The sequence below is a fragment of the Ips typographus genome, linkage group LG1, assembly GCF_016097725.1.
Source record: "Ips typographus isolate SLU linkage group LG1, UJ_Ityp_2.0, whole genome shotgun sequence".
Lineage (NCBI taxonomy): Eukaryota > Metazoa > Arthropoda > Insecta > Coleoptera > Curculionidae > Ips > Ips typographus.
Window position 1 is genome coordinate 27,771,415 of NC_138422.1, and position 16,707 is coordinate 27,788,121.

The following is a 16,707-nucleotide window of genomic DNA, read 5'->3' on the forward strand; positions in this document are numbered from 1 at the left end:
TCTAATAGGAACGCTTTAGTTTGGAGAGCGCGTGTAACTGTGAACGTTTTGGTTAATTGCTTTGCTACATTTCTTCTATTTGGATTTAAAGCTTTCAGTTTGAGAAAAACTACCTACGAAGGCACTTTTCAAACAACTTTCCTAAGTAAAACTTTACATTTTTTCAACCAACTAACACTTTACTTTATTACATTTCATCCGTTTTTCACATTCCCGAAGGAATAGAACGTAAATGGGAACTTAGACTCTATATTATTCATCTCCGGGGGTACATAATGCTTTTTATTTACCTGATGCGTCTTTGAGAAGCGGTTTCTGCACCCAATTAAGGAAATAAAACGTCCTGTTTACTTTGGCCTTTGATATGATATTATGGCCTTAATTGCACCACGGTATACAATTTAACTCCAAAGATAATGAATCTTCTGTAAATTTCCGTAATTAAAGCTCTAAATTTACAGCTTCTTGGAATATTCTCTATACAAGTTTTCGTACACTTTTTATGGGAAAGTTGAACATTTGTTTTGAAAGCAAATTCAGTAAATACTGTTCATATATTAATGAAATTAATTCTGATCCGATCAAAAGTCTAAATAAGTTAAAAGTTTCTATGATGAAAAGATTCAAAAACCCGTAATACTTTCTGAAGATAAAATATCCATAAAATATCTAGACTGATCTGTCTGAAGAATTTTGGGAATCAGTGACAGGAGGCAAGGAAGCCTAAACTTTCCCACAAAAAATAACTTAAGTTAATGTTCTTTGCTGTTAAATGTTAGGTAACCTAACCCAAGATTTTGGTAATTAAGTGAATTCTCCAGATCTATTGACATTTATTGAAAATTTCTAGTATTTTTTCCGACATTACTAAAAATTGGTTTTATAATAATTGTGCATATAAAACAACAAGCATTGCATTAACTTGTCCATTGAAGAGTGGTCAATATTCCCCAAAGAAACTTTTTAAATCAATACACAAAACTAATTATTGTTTCTTTTTTTCTAGGTTTCACAATGGTCCGGTGAAATTAAGCGATGCAATGAGAGAAAGCATGGCCAGAGATCCAATAGCTCCAATTTTATGGGAGCCCCACCTAGTGGCATTGGACAGAAGGGTGGAAATCGTCCTCAAAGGCATTAGAGACTGTTTGCAAAAAAGCGAAGAGCCTTACGACGAAAGTAATAAAATCGAAGATGTTTAGTGGGTGTGGACTTAAAAAATTTAAACGAACTTAAGTAATAATTAGGCTTGAGACTACATTGGTGTAAAATATGTATATTGTACTAGCCACTAGCTAAAGCAAGATGATATTAGCATAATCAGAAAATACCAACAATACGGCCAAAATGATATTTAATGTATTTTTGAGTCAATAAGGGGTTTTGTGGATTTTCAGTTAAACATAGAAGGGTTTTGGGTATTTATTTTACAAGTCACCAGATCTTATTTTTACCAAATATGACCTAGTCACTATAATGACCAAGAAACCAATTTTAGTTTTTTAAATAAGCCATCTCATTTTAGCTGTTACCTAAATGAAGACAAACGAAATCAAATTTCTTTGTTGTTCATCATTTTAAATTGTTAAATGTATGCATAGATTTATTTATCTTGTTATCTGTTATTTTATTAATAATACGTATATAAGTCAAATGGTCTAATAATCCAGCTTCATCGTCAGCTATTCTACAGCTTTTTATATACAGGGTGATTTTTAATGACGCAATATAAGTATAGCAAAAACCGAAAATAATTAACAAGTGTGTTAACAAAATATATCGTAAGGTTGCATTTGTCAAATGCCCCTAAACTCACTTTAGGAAAGTGAGATGGCTCCAATTATAATACCTTGTAACCGTATCAAGAATTTATTATAATTTTGAAAACACTTCAAATAAACCAAGGAAATTTCGAAATGCCAGAAAAAAAATTAAGATTGACGTTTTTGTTCTTTGTTGTCAAAGTTTTTTCCTGACAATTATGTTATGGCATAAACATTTCAGAAATCGCTGGCGTCATCCTGATCTAGTTTGATTTTTTCGTATGGACTTAGATCTACTTAAAGTGACATAAAGGTGTGTTTTGGAAACGTGGCAATTTCACGTGACCCTGAAAATTCAGTTTCAAAACCTCAAAATAATCAACTTGTCTAAATTGATGGGAGTCACCATGAATGAATTATTAGTATGAATCAAAAAATTATAGCTGAAAAAATGACTTAACCCTCTTAAATAAAGTCATGTGACTATAAGTCTTTAATTTGTAAATGAAAGTTGTCTTAAACCAGATCTAAATTTCTATACAGACTTTCAAAATTTAAGTTATACTTTGCAAACATGGTCACGTGACCATCATAGGGCAATTTGAAGCTTTAAAAAAATATATTTAGCTAAAGTTTGCAAAACTAATTTCCCTGCCAAAATCGACATTATCTATTTGAACTTATGTGACTGGAAGAACTTATTATCAAACTGCTTTGACCAAGTTGGATGGATTTAAGTTTTAGTTTGTAATTGCGATCACGTGATTGACTTTCTAGGTCTAAATTAAATGGTGACACAAGTTTTGAAATATACCACTTACGGTAAGTCCACCTGTGCAGCTTTTGCGGAAGTCAAACCACTGTAGGGCGTTGGTGATTGGTCAACAACAGCTGCTTTTTCTTGACCAATCACAAACTATACCAACAGTGCCATGACTTCCACAAATGCTGCACATGTAAACTCTTTAAATCAGTTACAAATTAAATGTAATCACGTGATTCTAAATAATGGCTTTCAAGCAAACCTTGAATTTAGAACTGAAAACTTTTCTGAAATCAAATATTTGAAATATTCACCACAAATACAAATTTGGAAAACATGACGTGTCAAGCTCGATTTAGGAGCGTCACGTGAAAATTGTCTTGATTAATAAGAGTATTGATTAATAAGAGTAGGTTATAAAGGCCACATGACCAAAAAAATCGAATCAAAAACAACATGACAAAACTGCTAAAGGTCTTGATCGAGATAAGCCTCTCAAAAAGGTTCTAAAACTAGTCACGTGACAGAAATTAACTTTTTTTGAGGTTTGAAACTGAATAGACTTATGGGTTGTTACACCAATTATTGTTAAACGATTATATTAGCGTTTTGTTGCATACTCATTTCATCAGACATTTGACAATTATGAATCATTTGTTTCAGTTAACTGAAATGAAATTTTCTGCCGAGTGAGACATCTTACACAAAACATGATTTAATAGCAAAAACACCAGTCAAATCACTATAAACACTGGATGTATCCTACCACCCTACCAAAGTGTCCCAGTAAATTGTTAGCTAAATTGTTCATTGGGGGCAACAACTCATTAAAACAAATTTTATGGACGTTCTAGTATTTTTAAATAGTACTTTCAGTCTTAATCATCTTATTAAACAAAAAATCACCCTGTATATAAAACAACTATTGTTGCCCTGATTTGTATGGATGCAAAACGTCTACAAGAATTTTGATTTATTGTTTTTAGTTCTTGGATCGTGTTTTATTTAAGTAATTGTACGAAAAAATTATATCTTTTATCCATTTGTCTTCAATTTTACTTGAAAGCTTTAGTTTATGGGTATTTTGTAAGTTTTAAAAAAAAACAATGCACAACAATGTAAATTGTACATAAAAAGAGGAAAGTATGTTAATATATCCAACTATTTTTAGGTTTAAACGTGTAATTAACTAATAATATTTACTTAACTCGGTTCCAAGACCAAGTTGACTGTTACATTGTGATCTATAAATAAAAAATATTACCCAAATATTTGAGGTGTGTGTTATTTTTCGCTGGATAACGTAATACAATACGCATTTGAGGATTGAAAGAATAAAAGATATATCTTTTTGTGAGGTAATGTGATTAGATTAGGAAGTTTCCCAATGAGATAAACGCGTTTTCCGGGTATTCAAGGCGATGTCACCCAAAAGCCGAGCACACGTTACGCCTAATCCGATCAATTTGAGTGGCGTCGATGTTTGCGTTTCTCCTTACGTGCATCAAACGAGCCTCAAATTCAATTTGCCATCGACCTTTAACCTGTTTTTGTGTGACGGCAAACAATCCATGTTTTTTTCTACTCTTTTCAACTTCAATCGTTTTAGATTTTCTCTATTTTTGCTTAAAATAGACTTGCATTTAAAAAGTCATTACTACTTGTTTGTCAATTGTATGGAAAACAATTTGAAATAACGTTGTGTTTTTATCTTAAGATAATCTAAATGAGAAATACCAGTTTCAAAGACAAACTGCGATACAGGCTAGTTAAAATTTTTCTAAACTGTTGTCAAGTCATCAACATAAAAAAATTGTAGATTCAGTTTACAGCCTGCATCCTCAACCAGGATAAAAGACCGTTTAAAAGAAAGTAAATCTTACAGGTTACACTGTTTTTTCTTTAACAGTTGACCAACTGCAAGACTAAAAAGACGCCTTTTTAGGGGTGTGAATTAAGTTATTAAGAGTATTAAATCTTTTTATGGTTTCTAATTTTGATTAGAGATGAGAAACCCTGTCAGTTTACTGTCATGACACTCCTTAAAGCGGCTAACTTTCTAAAATTCTACCTATTTAATTTGGATTTTATTATACAGGGTGGTCCAGTTTTAAATGTCAATAATTCACCAATCCATTGCCAATTAAAAAATAAGTTGACATTCATTATGTCATTTTCCTGAGAAGTGCTTCTTAAGGAAAATACAGTCCTTCAAATTTCTGTTTAAAAATCATTTTTTTTGTCATAACTGTCAGACCGTTGGAGCAATATTGATCAAATTTGGAACAAGCACTTTATTACACGTTATTACGGTCAAAGACCCAAAACTAACCCAACCCAACTTAAAAATTGTCTTGGAAACGGAAAATTCACTTAAGAAGTTTAAAAAATATTATTGTAGCCAGTTTTCATAATTTCCAGACAAACTGAAAGACTTTAGTTTTGAAAATTGAATTTTCAATACTAATCGAGAGACTTTAATACTAAAAATTGACTTGTAGACATAAAAATTACTTTTTCAAGAATTTGTTACAACAAATTCATACATTTAAACCTTAAAAATTGACTTGAACCCCAAAATGTGACTGAAATAATGAAAGGTGCCATCAGAAACTTAAAATTTGCATTTGAAGTAAGTTTTCATAATTTGAAGACAAATTTCAATATTTTAGTCTTGAAAATAGTCTTAGATGCAGGACATTGACATTAGATTCATGAAAAATTGTCTTGAAAACGAACTTTTCGTGCTTTTTACTTTGCTTTTCATTTTCTTCCAATTCTGGACTATTTTTAGTGCTTCAAAACTGCTTTCAGCTTGGAAAATCGAGTTTCAAGACTATCTTCACCAAGTTATTGACATAGCAAACTTAAAAAAACAATTTTTACATTCTTCATAGACTTAAAATAGCATTCCAAGCTTTGTCACTATTAAACTCGACTTCTAGACACCTCAGTGCTAAAAATTCGGGTATTTCTTAATAAACTAGACTGTTTTTAGTGTTTTAAGGCTGTTTTCAGTTCCTCAAATCGAGTCTGTGCTTCTACACTCATAGGTGCAATAAATTGTAGCATCTCTAAGAAATTCAGACTGTTTTTAGTGCTTTTTAAGACTGAAAAATCGAGTTTAAGACTATTTCCAAAAGTCAAGTTTCTTCAGTAATAAAACTCCGAAATTAATTTAAGGACCTTTTCAATCTTTGGTTCCCATGTCGGAACCAATCCATCATATACGTTTCAATCTCTTTATCAGTGGCTAACCTGAATACGTGCTGTACGGCTTCTGTGAAGTAGATACACAATAAATGTAAAACTTAATACATTTATACAAAAAAAAATTGCCTTTTAATATCCGAACAAATTCAGAGTTTTTTACTCTGAAATTATTTTTTTGGCCTGTCCAAGAACACTGAACCGCCAATTCATTGGTAAAAATTGTCGCTAATCCTCTTTTAGTGAAATCGGCTGCGTTTTTTCCCGATACTTGCAGGAACTTATGCATCTGAAATGTTTACAAGTGATAGCATACTGCCACAAACTTTCATTGTAAATTCGATGTTACCTACCATTTGCTTTTACAAAAAAAAAAAACAAAAAAGTTGAGGAAAAAGGGCTTAACACTTAGTCAACTGGCAGTATAGCAGTTTGTCAAGTTGTTCTCATCACGGCGCTACGACCCGGCTGTATTTTAATTTTAAATTTTACGAACACTTTTTTTAAATTATCTGATTTCAAAAAACTGGAATCGTCTACCGACCTCCCTTTCTCTCTTTTATCAAAGCAAAAATATTAAAATTGTTGTCTTTAAAGTGTGTCTAACTACAAATTGTCAACTTTGGGAGGCCAGATTGTTTTTCTTGGTTAAACAATCGAACATTAGTTTTTATGTCCCAAAAACACTAGTTCAATCAAAATGATTTACTTTATTGACCTGAGTACCTGACTGGACAGGACAAGCGTTTGCTTTATTTGCACACAAAAAAAATGGAGTTTGTTTTTTTTGAAGGAGGATAGGTAAATGGGGTACACGATAGCGAAAGTCCAAGAATAAGATAATGATTTTTCGTCACTTCCTCAAAAAATCGGTAAGAAACTCTCGAATCTACCAAGGTAAAATGCAAATATTAAAAACAGTTATTAATAAAAGTCCGAAAATTTAATTTACTTCTAGACTTGTTGTCCAGTCCAGAAAATTGAGTTGTACACCAATTAAATCCTTGATACTTTTGGACTCTCTTTAGTCCTAGTAAGGTCCGTTCTAGCATTAAAAGTCAACTTTTATACTATTTTTAGTAGTAAAAAATGAGTTTCATGCACAATACAATCTTTGTCTTGATTTCCGGACTTTTTTTAGTTCTTGAATGCCAGTTTCAGACACTCAACCAGGATGGCAGTCTGAGAAAGCGAATCATAAGACCATTCCTAGTAGTAAAAAGCAAGTTTTTAGACTATTCAGTACAAATTTGGACTTTCACAAGTCTTGAATGTTCAGTTTTAAACTATAAAACGATTTTTTAAATGGAAATTTGGAGGACTGTATCTTCCTTAGGAAACGTTTTTCAGAAGAATGACATAATGCAAGTCAACTTATTTTTTGATTGGCTATCAAATGGTGAATTATTGACACTTAAAACTGGACCACCCTGTATTTGTTTGGGGTTTGGGGACTATTTAAGTTGACTTAGTTCACATCTTTGATGCTGTCCCAAGACGTTATTGTTCTTTTTCTAACAAACACTAATTGTGGAATTTTTGTGCAAAAAATTCATTTCGAGCAAAATTGTTTTCTTAAAGTAAATGTAATAAAGACATTTACGATTTTAGATGCACTGGCAACAGTGCAAATTTTTGCATATGTGACGTCATCCTAATTTGTCTGATTTTTTATGTAACTTTCTTCTTTCTAATAAAAAATTCTTTGCAAACGAAAACATTGGTCCTTTCATAACCTAACTAAGTAAATAAAAAAAAATAAAAAAATGGAAGAAACCGAAGTTTTGGTTAAAAATTCAATTATTTCTTTGTTTTGGAAGTGAAACTTTTTGTTGTCAAACAACTAATTCGTTTTTGAAAAAAGATATAAATTCTATAACAAGGCTGAAACTATGTTTAAATAATTCACTTAGTTGCCCTGATTTATAATATGCAAATATTATCAGGAGACCGTAACCGCAATGTACACAACAGAGAAACTCCTTTTGGCAAATAAGCGGCACGAAAATCACTTTAGCATGCACTTAAACGGCAGGTAAACTCCGTTACAACTTCTCCATTGGGAAGTGAACGGCTAAGCTAACCGCGAGCAGACATTGAAATGCGCGAGGGCACGCCGCCGCCATTATTTGGGAATTTAAACTCTAGAATCTGGATTTTCCGGGGGGGAGTTTGCTCCCCGACCTCTCCTTCAGGAACGCTCGTCTGGATACCGTTATTCGGATTATGACGTTTCAATTTGGAAACTTTGTCGGACACGGCCGCTTCTAAACCGCCTATGCATATAGCTCTAATTGCAATTGCTTCTTAAGTTTTAACTACGGATCAAATTTGTTGACTATTGAACGGTTAATTAGAATTTTGTTTCAAAATCGGAAAAAAAATCTAATTTCACTGGAAAGCGAAATAAGGATTTAAAAAAATTGAAAAGTAGAACCATCTTAAAATGCCATACTTGATAAAGGACCAAAAATACTAAACTGGATTTTCTAGCTCTTCCTCTTTTTGAGACTTTGCAATTCAAATGATGGTTTAAAAGATTCATTTATTTAATAGAAATAATACCCATTTTTAAACGGTACTAATGTATCGGTTTGCGTTCTCGAGATATTGCAATTCAGAAAGTAGTTAAACAATTCTTCATGCTTTTCCAATAATTAAATAGTTGCCAAACTGTTCAAGTTAACCACACAACATGTTACACGAAATTTGTGCAAAATGGTGGGGGCACCCATCTTGTGGGTCACCCTGTATATTTCTGATTGTCACATGACGGTAAAACGTTTAAAATGCGTCAATTTTTACATAAGTTGTATATTTTTCGAAATAATTCACGCACCTTTTACACACAGTGTATGTATAATGTATAAGTACCCCAAATCAAAGATATTGCAATTCAGAAAGTGGTTAAAAAGTGCCTCATGTGTCCCTTCACTTTATTCTTCCGTTTTCGAGGTATTGCAGCATAAAATGTCAAAATGTTCAAAAAGTAGTACTAATCAACTCCAACTGATAGTAAGTAGTTTTAGAGAGATATCCTCCGAGATATTGCACTTTAAACAGCCCTTAAGATTTTTGAAAAGAGCAAAAAAACAAGTTGCCATTTTTTGGAAAACCTAACATAACCTAACCTAAATATACCTTATTAGTTTTTGAGAAACTGCAGTTCGAAAAGTACTCCATGACCGTTTTTTTACGTATACTAGTGTAACTATCATCTCACTTTTTAAAGATACGTTAGTAAAACGCATTACACCGTATGTATCCGAAGATGTGGATGGTCACGTTTTTGAGATATTGCAATTCAAACAGTATTTACAAAGTACCACCTTCCGTGTCATTGTAATTTTTTCAAAATAAATCGAAAAGACATAAAGCCAATTTTTTGGCGGATGATACTAATATAACTCTTCACGTTTTCGAGATAAGTACTGGCAAAAATCAAGAAACTTTATGAAAGCTTTTTATTTTACCAACAAAACCGCTGGTTGGAATCTAAATTGGCATTTTGATGACGTATACTAACTAATCCAACATTCAATACGTTTTTAAAGGGACCAGAAAGCTTAGAACAAATTTTCTTATATTTTGAAAAATTTCTGTTTTTTCAATTTTTTTGACAGCTGTCGTTTCCATAGTATTTGAACTCCTATCTCCATTTATTTGTATACCAATCGAAATCATATCTGGTTGATAGATGTTCGAAAGAGAATGTGAATATTTGTATTTTCAAATTTATAGATTGAGGCAAATAAATAGAAATCATAACACTATTTATACCATTTACCCTTCAACTTAAGTTAAATATCCGAAAAAGCATAAGTTTCAAATCAAAGAAACTTCTGGTTTACCTATAACAATTTACAGTTACATTACAGATACAACTATGAATGAAATATGACTTCTGGAAAGCATAGTCAGTTTTGGTGTTTTAAAACTACTTTGGCTTGTAATTAAAACTCTTTCATTTATAAAACAAATAGTTTAGTGCATTCCAGAAAAATGTAATCACTTAACCTTAAACTAACTCAAATGAACAGTTAGAAACTAAACGAATATGTTTGACAGAGTGACAAATCAGCAAAAATTAAGAAAGAAAGAAAAATGTAATTTGGTGGAGTTAAAGTAATTCAGTCAGTTCAGTCAGTTCTAAGTAAATTAAAAAATATTACAAATCTCGTTGATGATACTAAAACAATAGCTGAAACGTAAGCGTAGGACTGTGCGCGTAAGTAATTTTCTGGTAAGAAGCCAAATTCTGCCAGAATTACTGCATCTAAAGCAAAATAAGGTAAGACACGTTTTGATTTATTAAGACCCAGAAACTGAATCTGACAGCCAAAAATTCCTAGCTATATCCAATCCTGCCATATACTTAAATGGAGAACCATATCCACCGAGTAAGAAATAAGTAGATAACACCCACTCACAAGCAAAGTAATAAAGATGAATGCTCTAATTTACAAAATAGAGATACCAGTAATAGAGGAGATCCAAAAAAACAGGCTATTCAATATACAGACAAAAATGAGTGATGTGATGAATGGATTCCTAAATAAGTAATAAAATGAAAATCTCCCATTAGCAAAAACCATTAACAAAAACTCATTAACAAAAACTCATAAACACATTAATAAGGAGAAGAATTAATTATGCTGGATTTATACAAGGTGCCTCAAAAAACGATAAGAAATGCAGAGTTGGTTTTATTGCAAAATTGAGCAATTTGGAGTTTGGTATATTTTTTTTAATGCCGTCTTGTGAAAAATATTAATTACCGGTGATTTTCGGAAAAACAAAAAATTTGGAAAATAATTTTTTCTACGAATGACCGCAAATAAGCTACTTTGCGCACACTTTTACATATGCAAAGTAGCATATTCCAGCACACTATGCGTGAAAAAATGCGAAGTAGCATTTTCCTGCAAACTATGCGGGAAACTTCACTTATTCGTAGAATATTGTTTCTAACACGTGCGCAAATAACATTCCCGCACTACGTAAATTAAATTATATTAATTTATGTATCATATTCAAAATTATTATTCCATATAATAATTATTCTATCAATAACCCATTTATGGTAATTAAGTTTGTAGCTTTTAATCAAGTTTAGTTTTTGTACTTAATATTATGTGCTTATTGAAAAACGCTCGTAGAAAAAATGATGTTCCTATCACGTGCGGAAAGTGTCTTCCCCGCACTTGAGTGATGTTCAACTTCAGTCAGCGGGAAAGTATCACTTTCTGCACTTGTTAGGAAAACAACAATTTATATTTTTATTGATTTAGGTAGTTGATGAGATGTTGAACGTGCCAATATGATATTAGAGATCTGACGATTCGGTTTTTAGTTACCATCATCCACTTGCATTTTTCTTATGGGCGCCATATTATCGTATCTTGACATTTTGAAGAAAAATTAAGAGATTTTAAACTAGAAGAAGAAAAATGAAAGTTGATGATGATAAACGAAACGTCAAATAACAAATATTTCCACGTTGTAGAGAAGGAAAAGTGGCAATGGTAAAGAGGAATTTATTTTCAGTTATCTCATCAAAAAAATCAATACAAAATTTCATTTTTTTTTGGAACACCGGAAGTAATCGGAATTTTTTTAAGTATTAAAGTGGAAAGGTCAAACTTCAACTTACCCAATTTTGCCAACATAATCTAAACAACGGAATAATAATTTCTTACTGTTTTTTGAGATCCTCATTAAAGAGACACTCTTACACACGAATTTGTGGACCCTGTGGACTGACGTAACCAAACATAGACCAACCAAAAGAGTTTAAATGAAATGGTATTTGTTGTTGATTTTGATTGATTTATTTTAGTGTTTACACTGCTCTATAGACCAAATATCCTAATATAAAGTATCAAGAACAATGTAGCTGAACTTACCATTGTAGGAATAGTTCTAAATGCAGCTTATATCAAGATATTCGGTCTACACATAAAGCAAGTGAACACACTCAAGAAAAAGAGAAAAAAGAGAAAGAACTCCGGGCAGAAGTAATCGCAGATCGCATACACAAAGAAAAAAAAGAATAAGAAGTTTGTTTTCTTGTTCATTTTCCCATAGACAACATTGAAATTGCTATCTAAGACATGAATGAAGACACACACCAAATGACTAGAAACTTTAGTAGGAACAATGATTTAAATTAGAATTGGGATATAGCTAGCATTAACATCATTGCCAAACTCAACTACAATCATAAAAAATAAGCATTGCTTTCTGCACTTCTTGGAAAGATAACTATTAATTGTTTTCTGCACAACTAAAAACTTTGATTATTGCTTGGATATTGCTATGTAACAATCCAATTTCTCAATTTTTGCAAAGCCCTTACAACACTGATCTAAATTAGCTGCTCACTACATTTATATGGAATCTAAAGCGTAATTAACCATACTTAGTAAAGTTCTAAACGGAGTGCTAACTTCTCAGTCAGTGGTAGGCAAGTAGCCGAAGGGGCGGCACGTTAAATTGCCCGCCCGTAATTTATGTTATTAAGAGGCAAAACGGTCTGGAATCTGGTTTTGGGCGAGATAAAGAAGTTTAATGTTGGCGAGGGCACGGGTCAGCGTGAATAACGCAGATATATAGTGAGAGGAAGTGGACGAAAAAACGGCTTCGGGTGGTATAAATTGTTTTACTAATGTCTCCGCTAAGGGTTAAGGCATTACTCACTCGTCTGAAACGTGGATCGGCTTGAAGATTAGCCCTTACGAAACGAGCGCCCTCTCTAAATAACTATGACAGTGAAAAATCGAAGATAATCATAATAAAGAGAACTAAAACTATGGTGGAAGGACACGTGACACAAAATGACAAACCAGTGTAAATTAAACAAACTATTAACTTTTATCAAATTCAGCATTTTTTAAATACTACTTTTAATACTTTTTAATACTTACCCAAAAAATTTTGAAAAATGTCCCGATTTTATTGTTCAAATTGAAATGCAAACGTAAAGAAAAGGACCGAAATCGTCATTTTACAGCACGACGTGCTTTTCTGCACTAAATATGCCAGAAATTTGGAAGAATAAAAATGTACAAAATTTCCCTCTTATGATACCTTTTAGATGGATGATACCAATGTGTCACGTACCTTTTTTCGTTTAGATTAATTTCTAAAATTACCATCAAACTCTTATCTTGAAAGCAATCCTATTTACAGCACGAAAGTATAATAACACCTGTTTTTGGTACCCATTTTCACGGAAATACCTTAAATGGTTCCAAGAAGAGATTAAAACTTGCTGCGTATGTGATACTACTGGATTTCCTCAAAAACCGTGAAAAAAATGAATAATTAAATAATTTTTCTGCGTTTAACTGGTTATGTTAGTTTTGAGATAACTATTTTACTAAAATCCAATATGGCAAAAGTTTTGAACTTATGATTTTAATCGTCGTCTTATTCACAATTTTTAAGGTTTTTAACAAAAATTAAATATCCTTTTATTTGGTTTTTGGTTTGGTTTAATTGTAGTCGAACATTTCCGGAAAAAATGTTAATAATAAAAGACATTTTCTCTCTAATCCGTTATTTGGTTAACAACACTGTTGTATATCTTACGGGTTTTGAAATCCCTGTGTGTTATTTTCTTAAAGTCTTAAAATTGTGACTCCTAACAACCTTAACAGAGGTTTAAAAATTCGAGTTAAACTAAGAATAACAAAGTTTTGCAAAAATGCCTTTTTAGGACTACTTTGTGCTATCGTACCGAAAAATCTAAAACCTAAACTCATTTTGGACGATTTAGCAGGAATTTCTTACTTGACTAGATTTTTCAGAAAATCTGGTTTTGGAAAATAAGTAATTTAAGAGCTAGATATGTACAAGGAGCGAAAAGAGTTTCACACCATCAATTACTGAGAAGTTAGCATCTTTGGTTTCTCAACAAAACTTTGAAAAAAACAATAAAATCAAAATTTTAGCGTAGCATAACAATTTACATGCTTGTCTACTCATTTCTTTTCCTCTATAAACATAATATTTTCGACTAAATTCTCGCAGACCATAGCAATTTCCTGTATTTTTGTTAATACTACAACAAAACAATGTCACGTCTTATCACTGTCCGAAATTACATAAATTCAATAAATTTATCTTATCGTTTTTTTTTTTAGTCATAAACAAATGCATTCAGATTGCCTGTCCAGTTCCGTGTGGTTGCCTTGTTGCTCTTAAAGTATGTTAATTTTAACGTTCAAACAGTGACAAAACGGTAAGCAGAATAGTTATTTTCCTAAGTAGTGCAGAAAATAGAGATGTAAAATTTCAATTTTTGGAAATTTACCGGAAAATTACTTCATGTTTAAATGAAAATTTTCCATGATAGGGAAAACAACTGTCAAACTTGTCATTGTTATTGTCAAACTTATCATGCATTCTAATGAGATAATTTAAGACATCTAACCGCCATTTGCACCGTCGTACTTTAAGCATAGCTTAAGTTAAGTGTGGTTCAGAGTGTGACTTTTTTCATCTGTACTGTCACAGTCTAACCTAAACTTAAATTAAGCTCGGCTTACAAAACGACGATGCAAACGGGGGTAAATGATTAAATATTATTTATAAATTTATGCAAGGGTATAGTAAGTAATCTGATTTAATTGAATAGATGTTCTATATGTTCTCCCTTCTGGGCTGTCACAATAAAAACTGTCAAAATCAAACTTTACAACAAACAACTCAGTTTTAACAGTAAATAACTCAGTTATTCGACGTTTTAGGTAAAAACGCTATACAGGGTGGTCAAAAGAGAATTTCAAGGGCTACAAATTGGTATATTGAACCACCCGATAATTGTCAAAATAACCGAGTTATTGACAATACAGGAGTAGTTTACAGGATGATTTATTGAACTTTTAACATCCTTGTAAAAATACCAAATATGCATCTTATAGATATCTGAGTCTACTTTATTCCTAGATAATCCATCAGTATACAGGGTGTCCCAAATTTGAGCAACAAACCAAACTCATAATTTTTTATTCGATTTTTGGAATCTACGTCATATTCTAGGCCTACTTGATGTAAAATCTTTGTATCGATATTCAATTGTTTTTGCTCCTACAGCCGTACTTTTTTGACCACTCTTCTCGAAAGCAGAAATCCCCAATTTGAGCGAAATTTTGGTGCATTTTTCCAGAAAATCGTCAATAACTCGCTTATTTCAAACACCCTATGTAAAACCACCGTATAACAAAAGAAAGCTAATGAACGGGGCTATCACGTGACGTTGAGCGGGCACGGCTAAGTTGTCCCGTTTAGCCACAAGAGGGCGTCAAAGTTGACTCTCGTTTTTAACAGTTTTTGCTCAATATCTCAGGAACGACCTCAGGTTAGAAGTCTGAAGTTTTTACCGCAAATGCATCTCGATGGGATGCAACTTCTACCTTCTATACACTTTTTAGGTATTATGCACCGTTTGACCTTGAAAAATTAAAAACTGGAATTGTCAAGAATTTTCAAGGGTGACCTGATTTTTTTCAGAAAATTTTTTATTTTCAAAATTAACCTCAACTGCTTAAATACCTTCAGGTTAATAGTACAAAAATGACGTAAAGTGTCATTTGTCAAAATGTAATCTTGCAAGGGTGCCACGCCCTAAAATGTCAAAATTGACATAATTTCAAGGTCATCTCCGAAACGGTGCCAGTTAGAGCAAAATGGACGTGAGATTTGTGTTACCCAGGTTCAAATTAGTTAAAAAAAAATCACTTTGATTAAGGAAAGTCCAAAATAGTCGCCATTAGTATAATAGGCCCAAAAACTCCCTAAGTTAGATTAAAATTCCGTGCAATTTTTCAGAAAATCGTCCATAACTCGCTTATTTCAAACACCCTGTATAAAACTACCGTATATCAAAAGAAAGCTAACGAACGGGACTATCACGTGACGTTCAGCGGGCAGGGCTAAGTTGCCCCGTTTAGCCGTTAGAGGGCGTCAAAGTTGACTCTAGTTTTTTGCAGTTTTTGCTCAATATCACAGGAGCGTTTCAGGTTACAGGTCTCAACTGCCTGAATACCTTCAAGTTAATAGTACAAAAATGTAAAAAACAAATTATTTTTGAAGTTTCAGATTTTCCAATTTTTCCGGACAATTACCGAAAATTTTCTGGAAAAATTTCCATAAATTTAATTTTCCGGAAATTTTACATCCCTAGCAGAAAGTGATACTTTTTCCACACATTGACTATCTATGCTTTACTAGTTTTTTATATTTATCGCAGTACAGCCCTGTCTTTTTTACTTCCTAGTTAGGCCAGTCTTTTGCTTAAAGATATTTATTTTTGTTTATATTTTCTCAAATATTCAATTCTAAAATGTAAAAACCAATAGAACCAAAAACATAAATTCCCGACGTACAGGCGGAGGCTGTATTTCTGTACAAAAATATACGATTTTGTTACGAAAAGCTAATTTACTCAGAACCTTACAAAAAATAGTCACGTGACTGTCATTTATGTAAATAAAAACAGTTAAAATGCACTTAACAAAGTTGCTAGAAATATTAGGTTCCTAGAAGATTTACGAAGATAAAAAGGCAATTAGTTTTCCTTTATTGCATAATAGGTTATGAATTACATAGTTACTTTGTTATTGCATTTTACTTTATACTGGGTGATCCGAAATTCAAAGCCAAAGTAAACCAACTTTAACAAAAAAAGGCAAAGTTTGATATGATGGGAAGAAATTTCATTTTAGTTTAATGTCTCATGAAAAGATGAGAAAATTACTAGTTTTGCTTTTTTCTCTTCAATTGAATGGAAATTTCAATTTTGATACACATTATATTTTATGTTATTGTTTTTATTTTTATTTTAGGTAATAAAGTTGTTTTAACCTAATTGTTTTGAACACCCAGTTAGTAACTGTTTTTAGGTTTGTGTGTATGTGTTTTAGGTTAACAGTAAAGCAAAAGTAAAAAGGAAATGTATGTCCGTGA

The 16,707-nt window shown here is 32.1% G+C and overlaps 2 protein-coding genes and 1 long non-coding RNA gene across 5 annotated transcripts in view; 2 read left to right on the top strand and 1 right to left on the bottom strand.

The window, feature by feature from the left end:
- Positions 1-3,797, top strand: part of LOC145740051 (extracellular serine/threonine protein CG31145) — a 149,206-nt gene extending 145,409 nt beyond the window's left edge. For both annotated transcript variants that reach the window (XM_081995380.1, XM_081995379.1), the window contains one exon: positions 1,007-3,797. In XM_081995380.1, the coding sequence (XP_081851506.1) occupies positions 1,007-1,202 (196 nt within the window). In that variant the 3' untranslated portion in view covers positions 1,203-3,797. The remainder of the gene's footprint in view (positions 1-1,006) is intronic.
- LOC145740064 (uncharacterized) overlaps positions 1-16,707 on the bottom strand; it is a 35,864-nt gene that overhangs the window by 17,607 nt on the left and 1,550 nt on the right. The gene's annotated exons all lie outside the window — the stretch shown is intronic.
- Positions 9,862-10,327, top strand: LOC145740069 (uncharacterized). The gene is made up of 2 exons (XR_014181334.1): positions 9,862-10,027; positions 10,089-10,327. It is a non-coding gene; the product is annotated as an uncharacterized LOC145740069 (long non-coding RNA).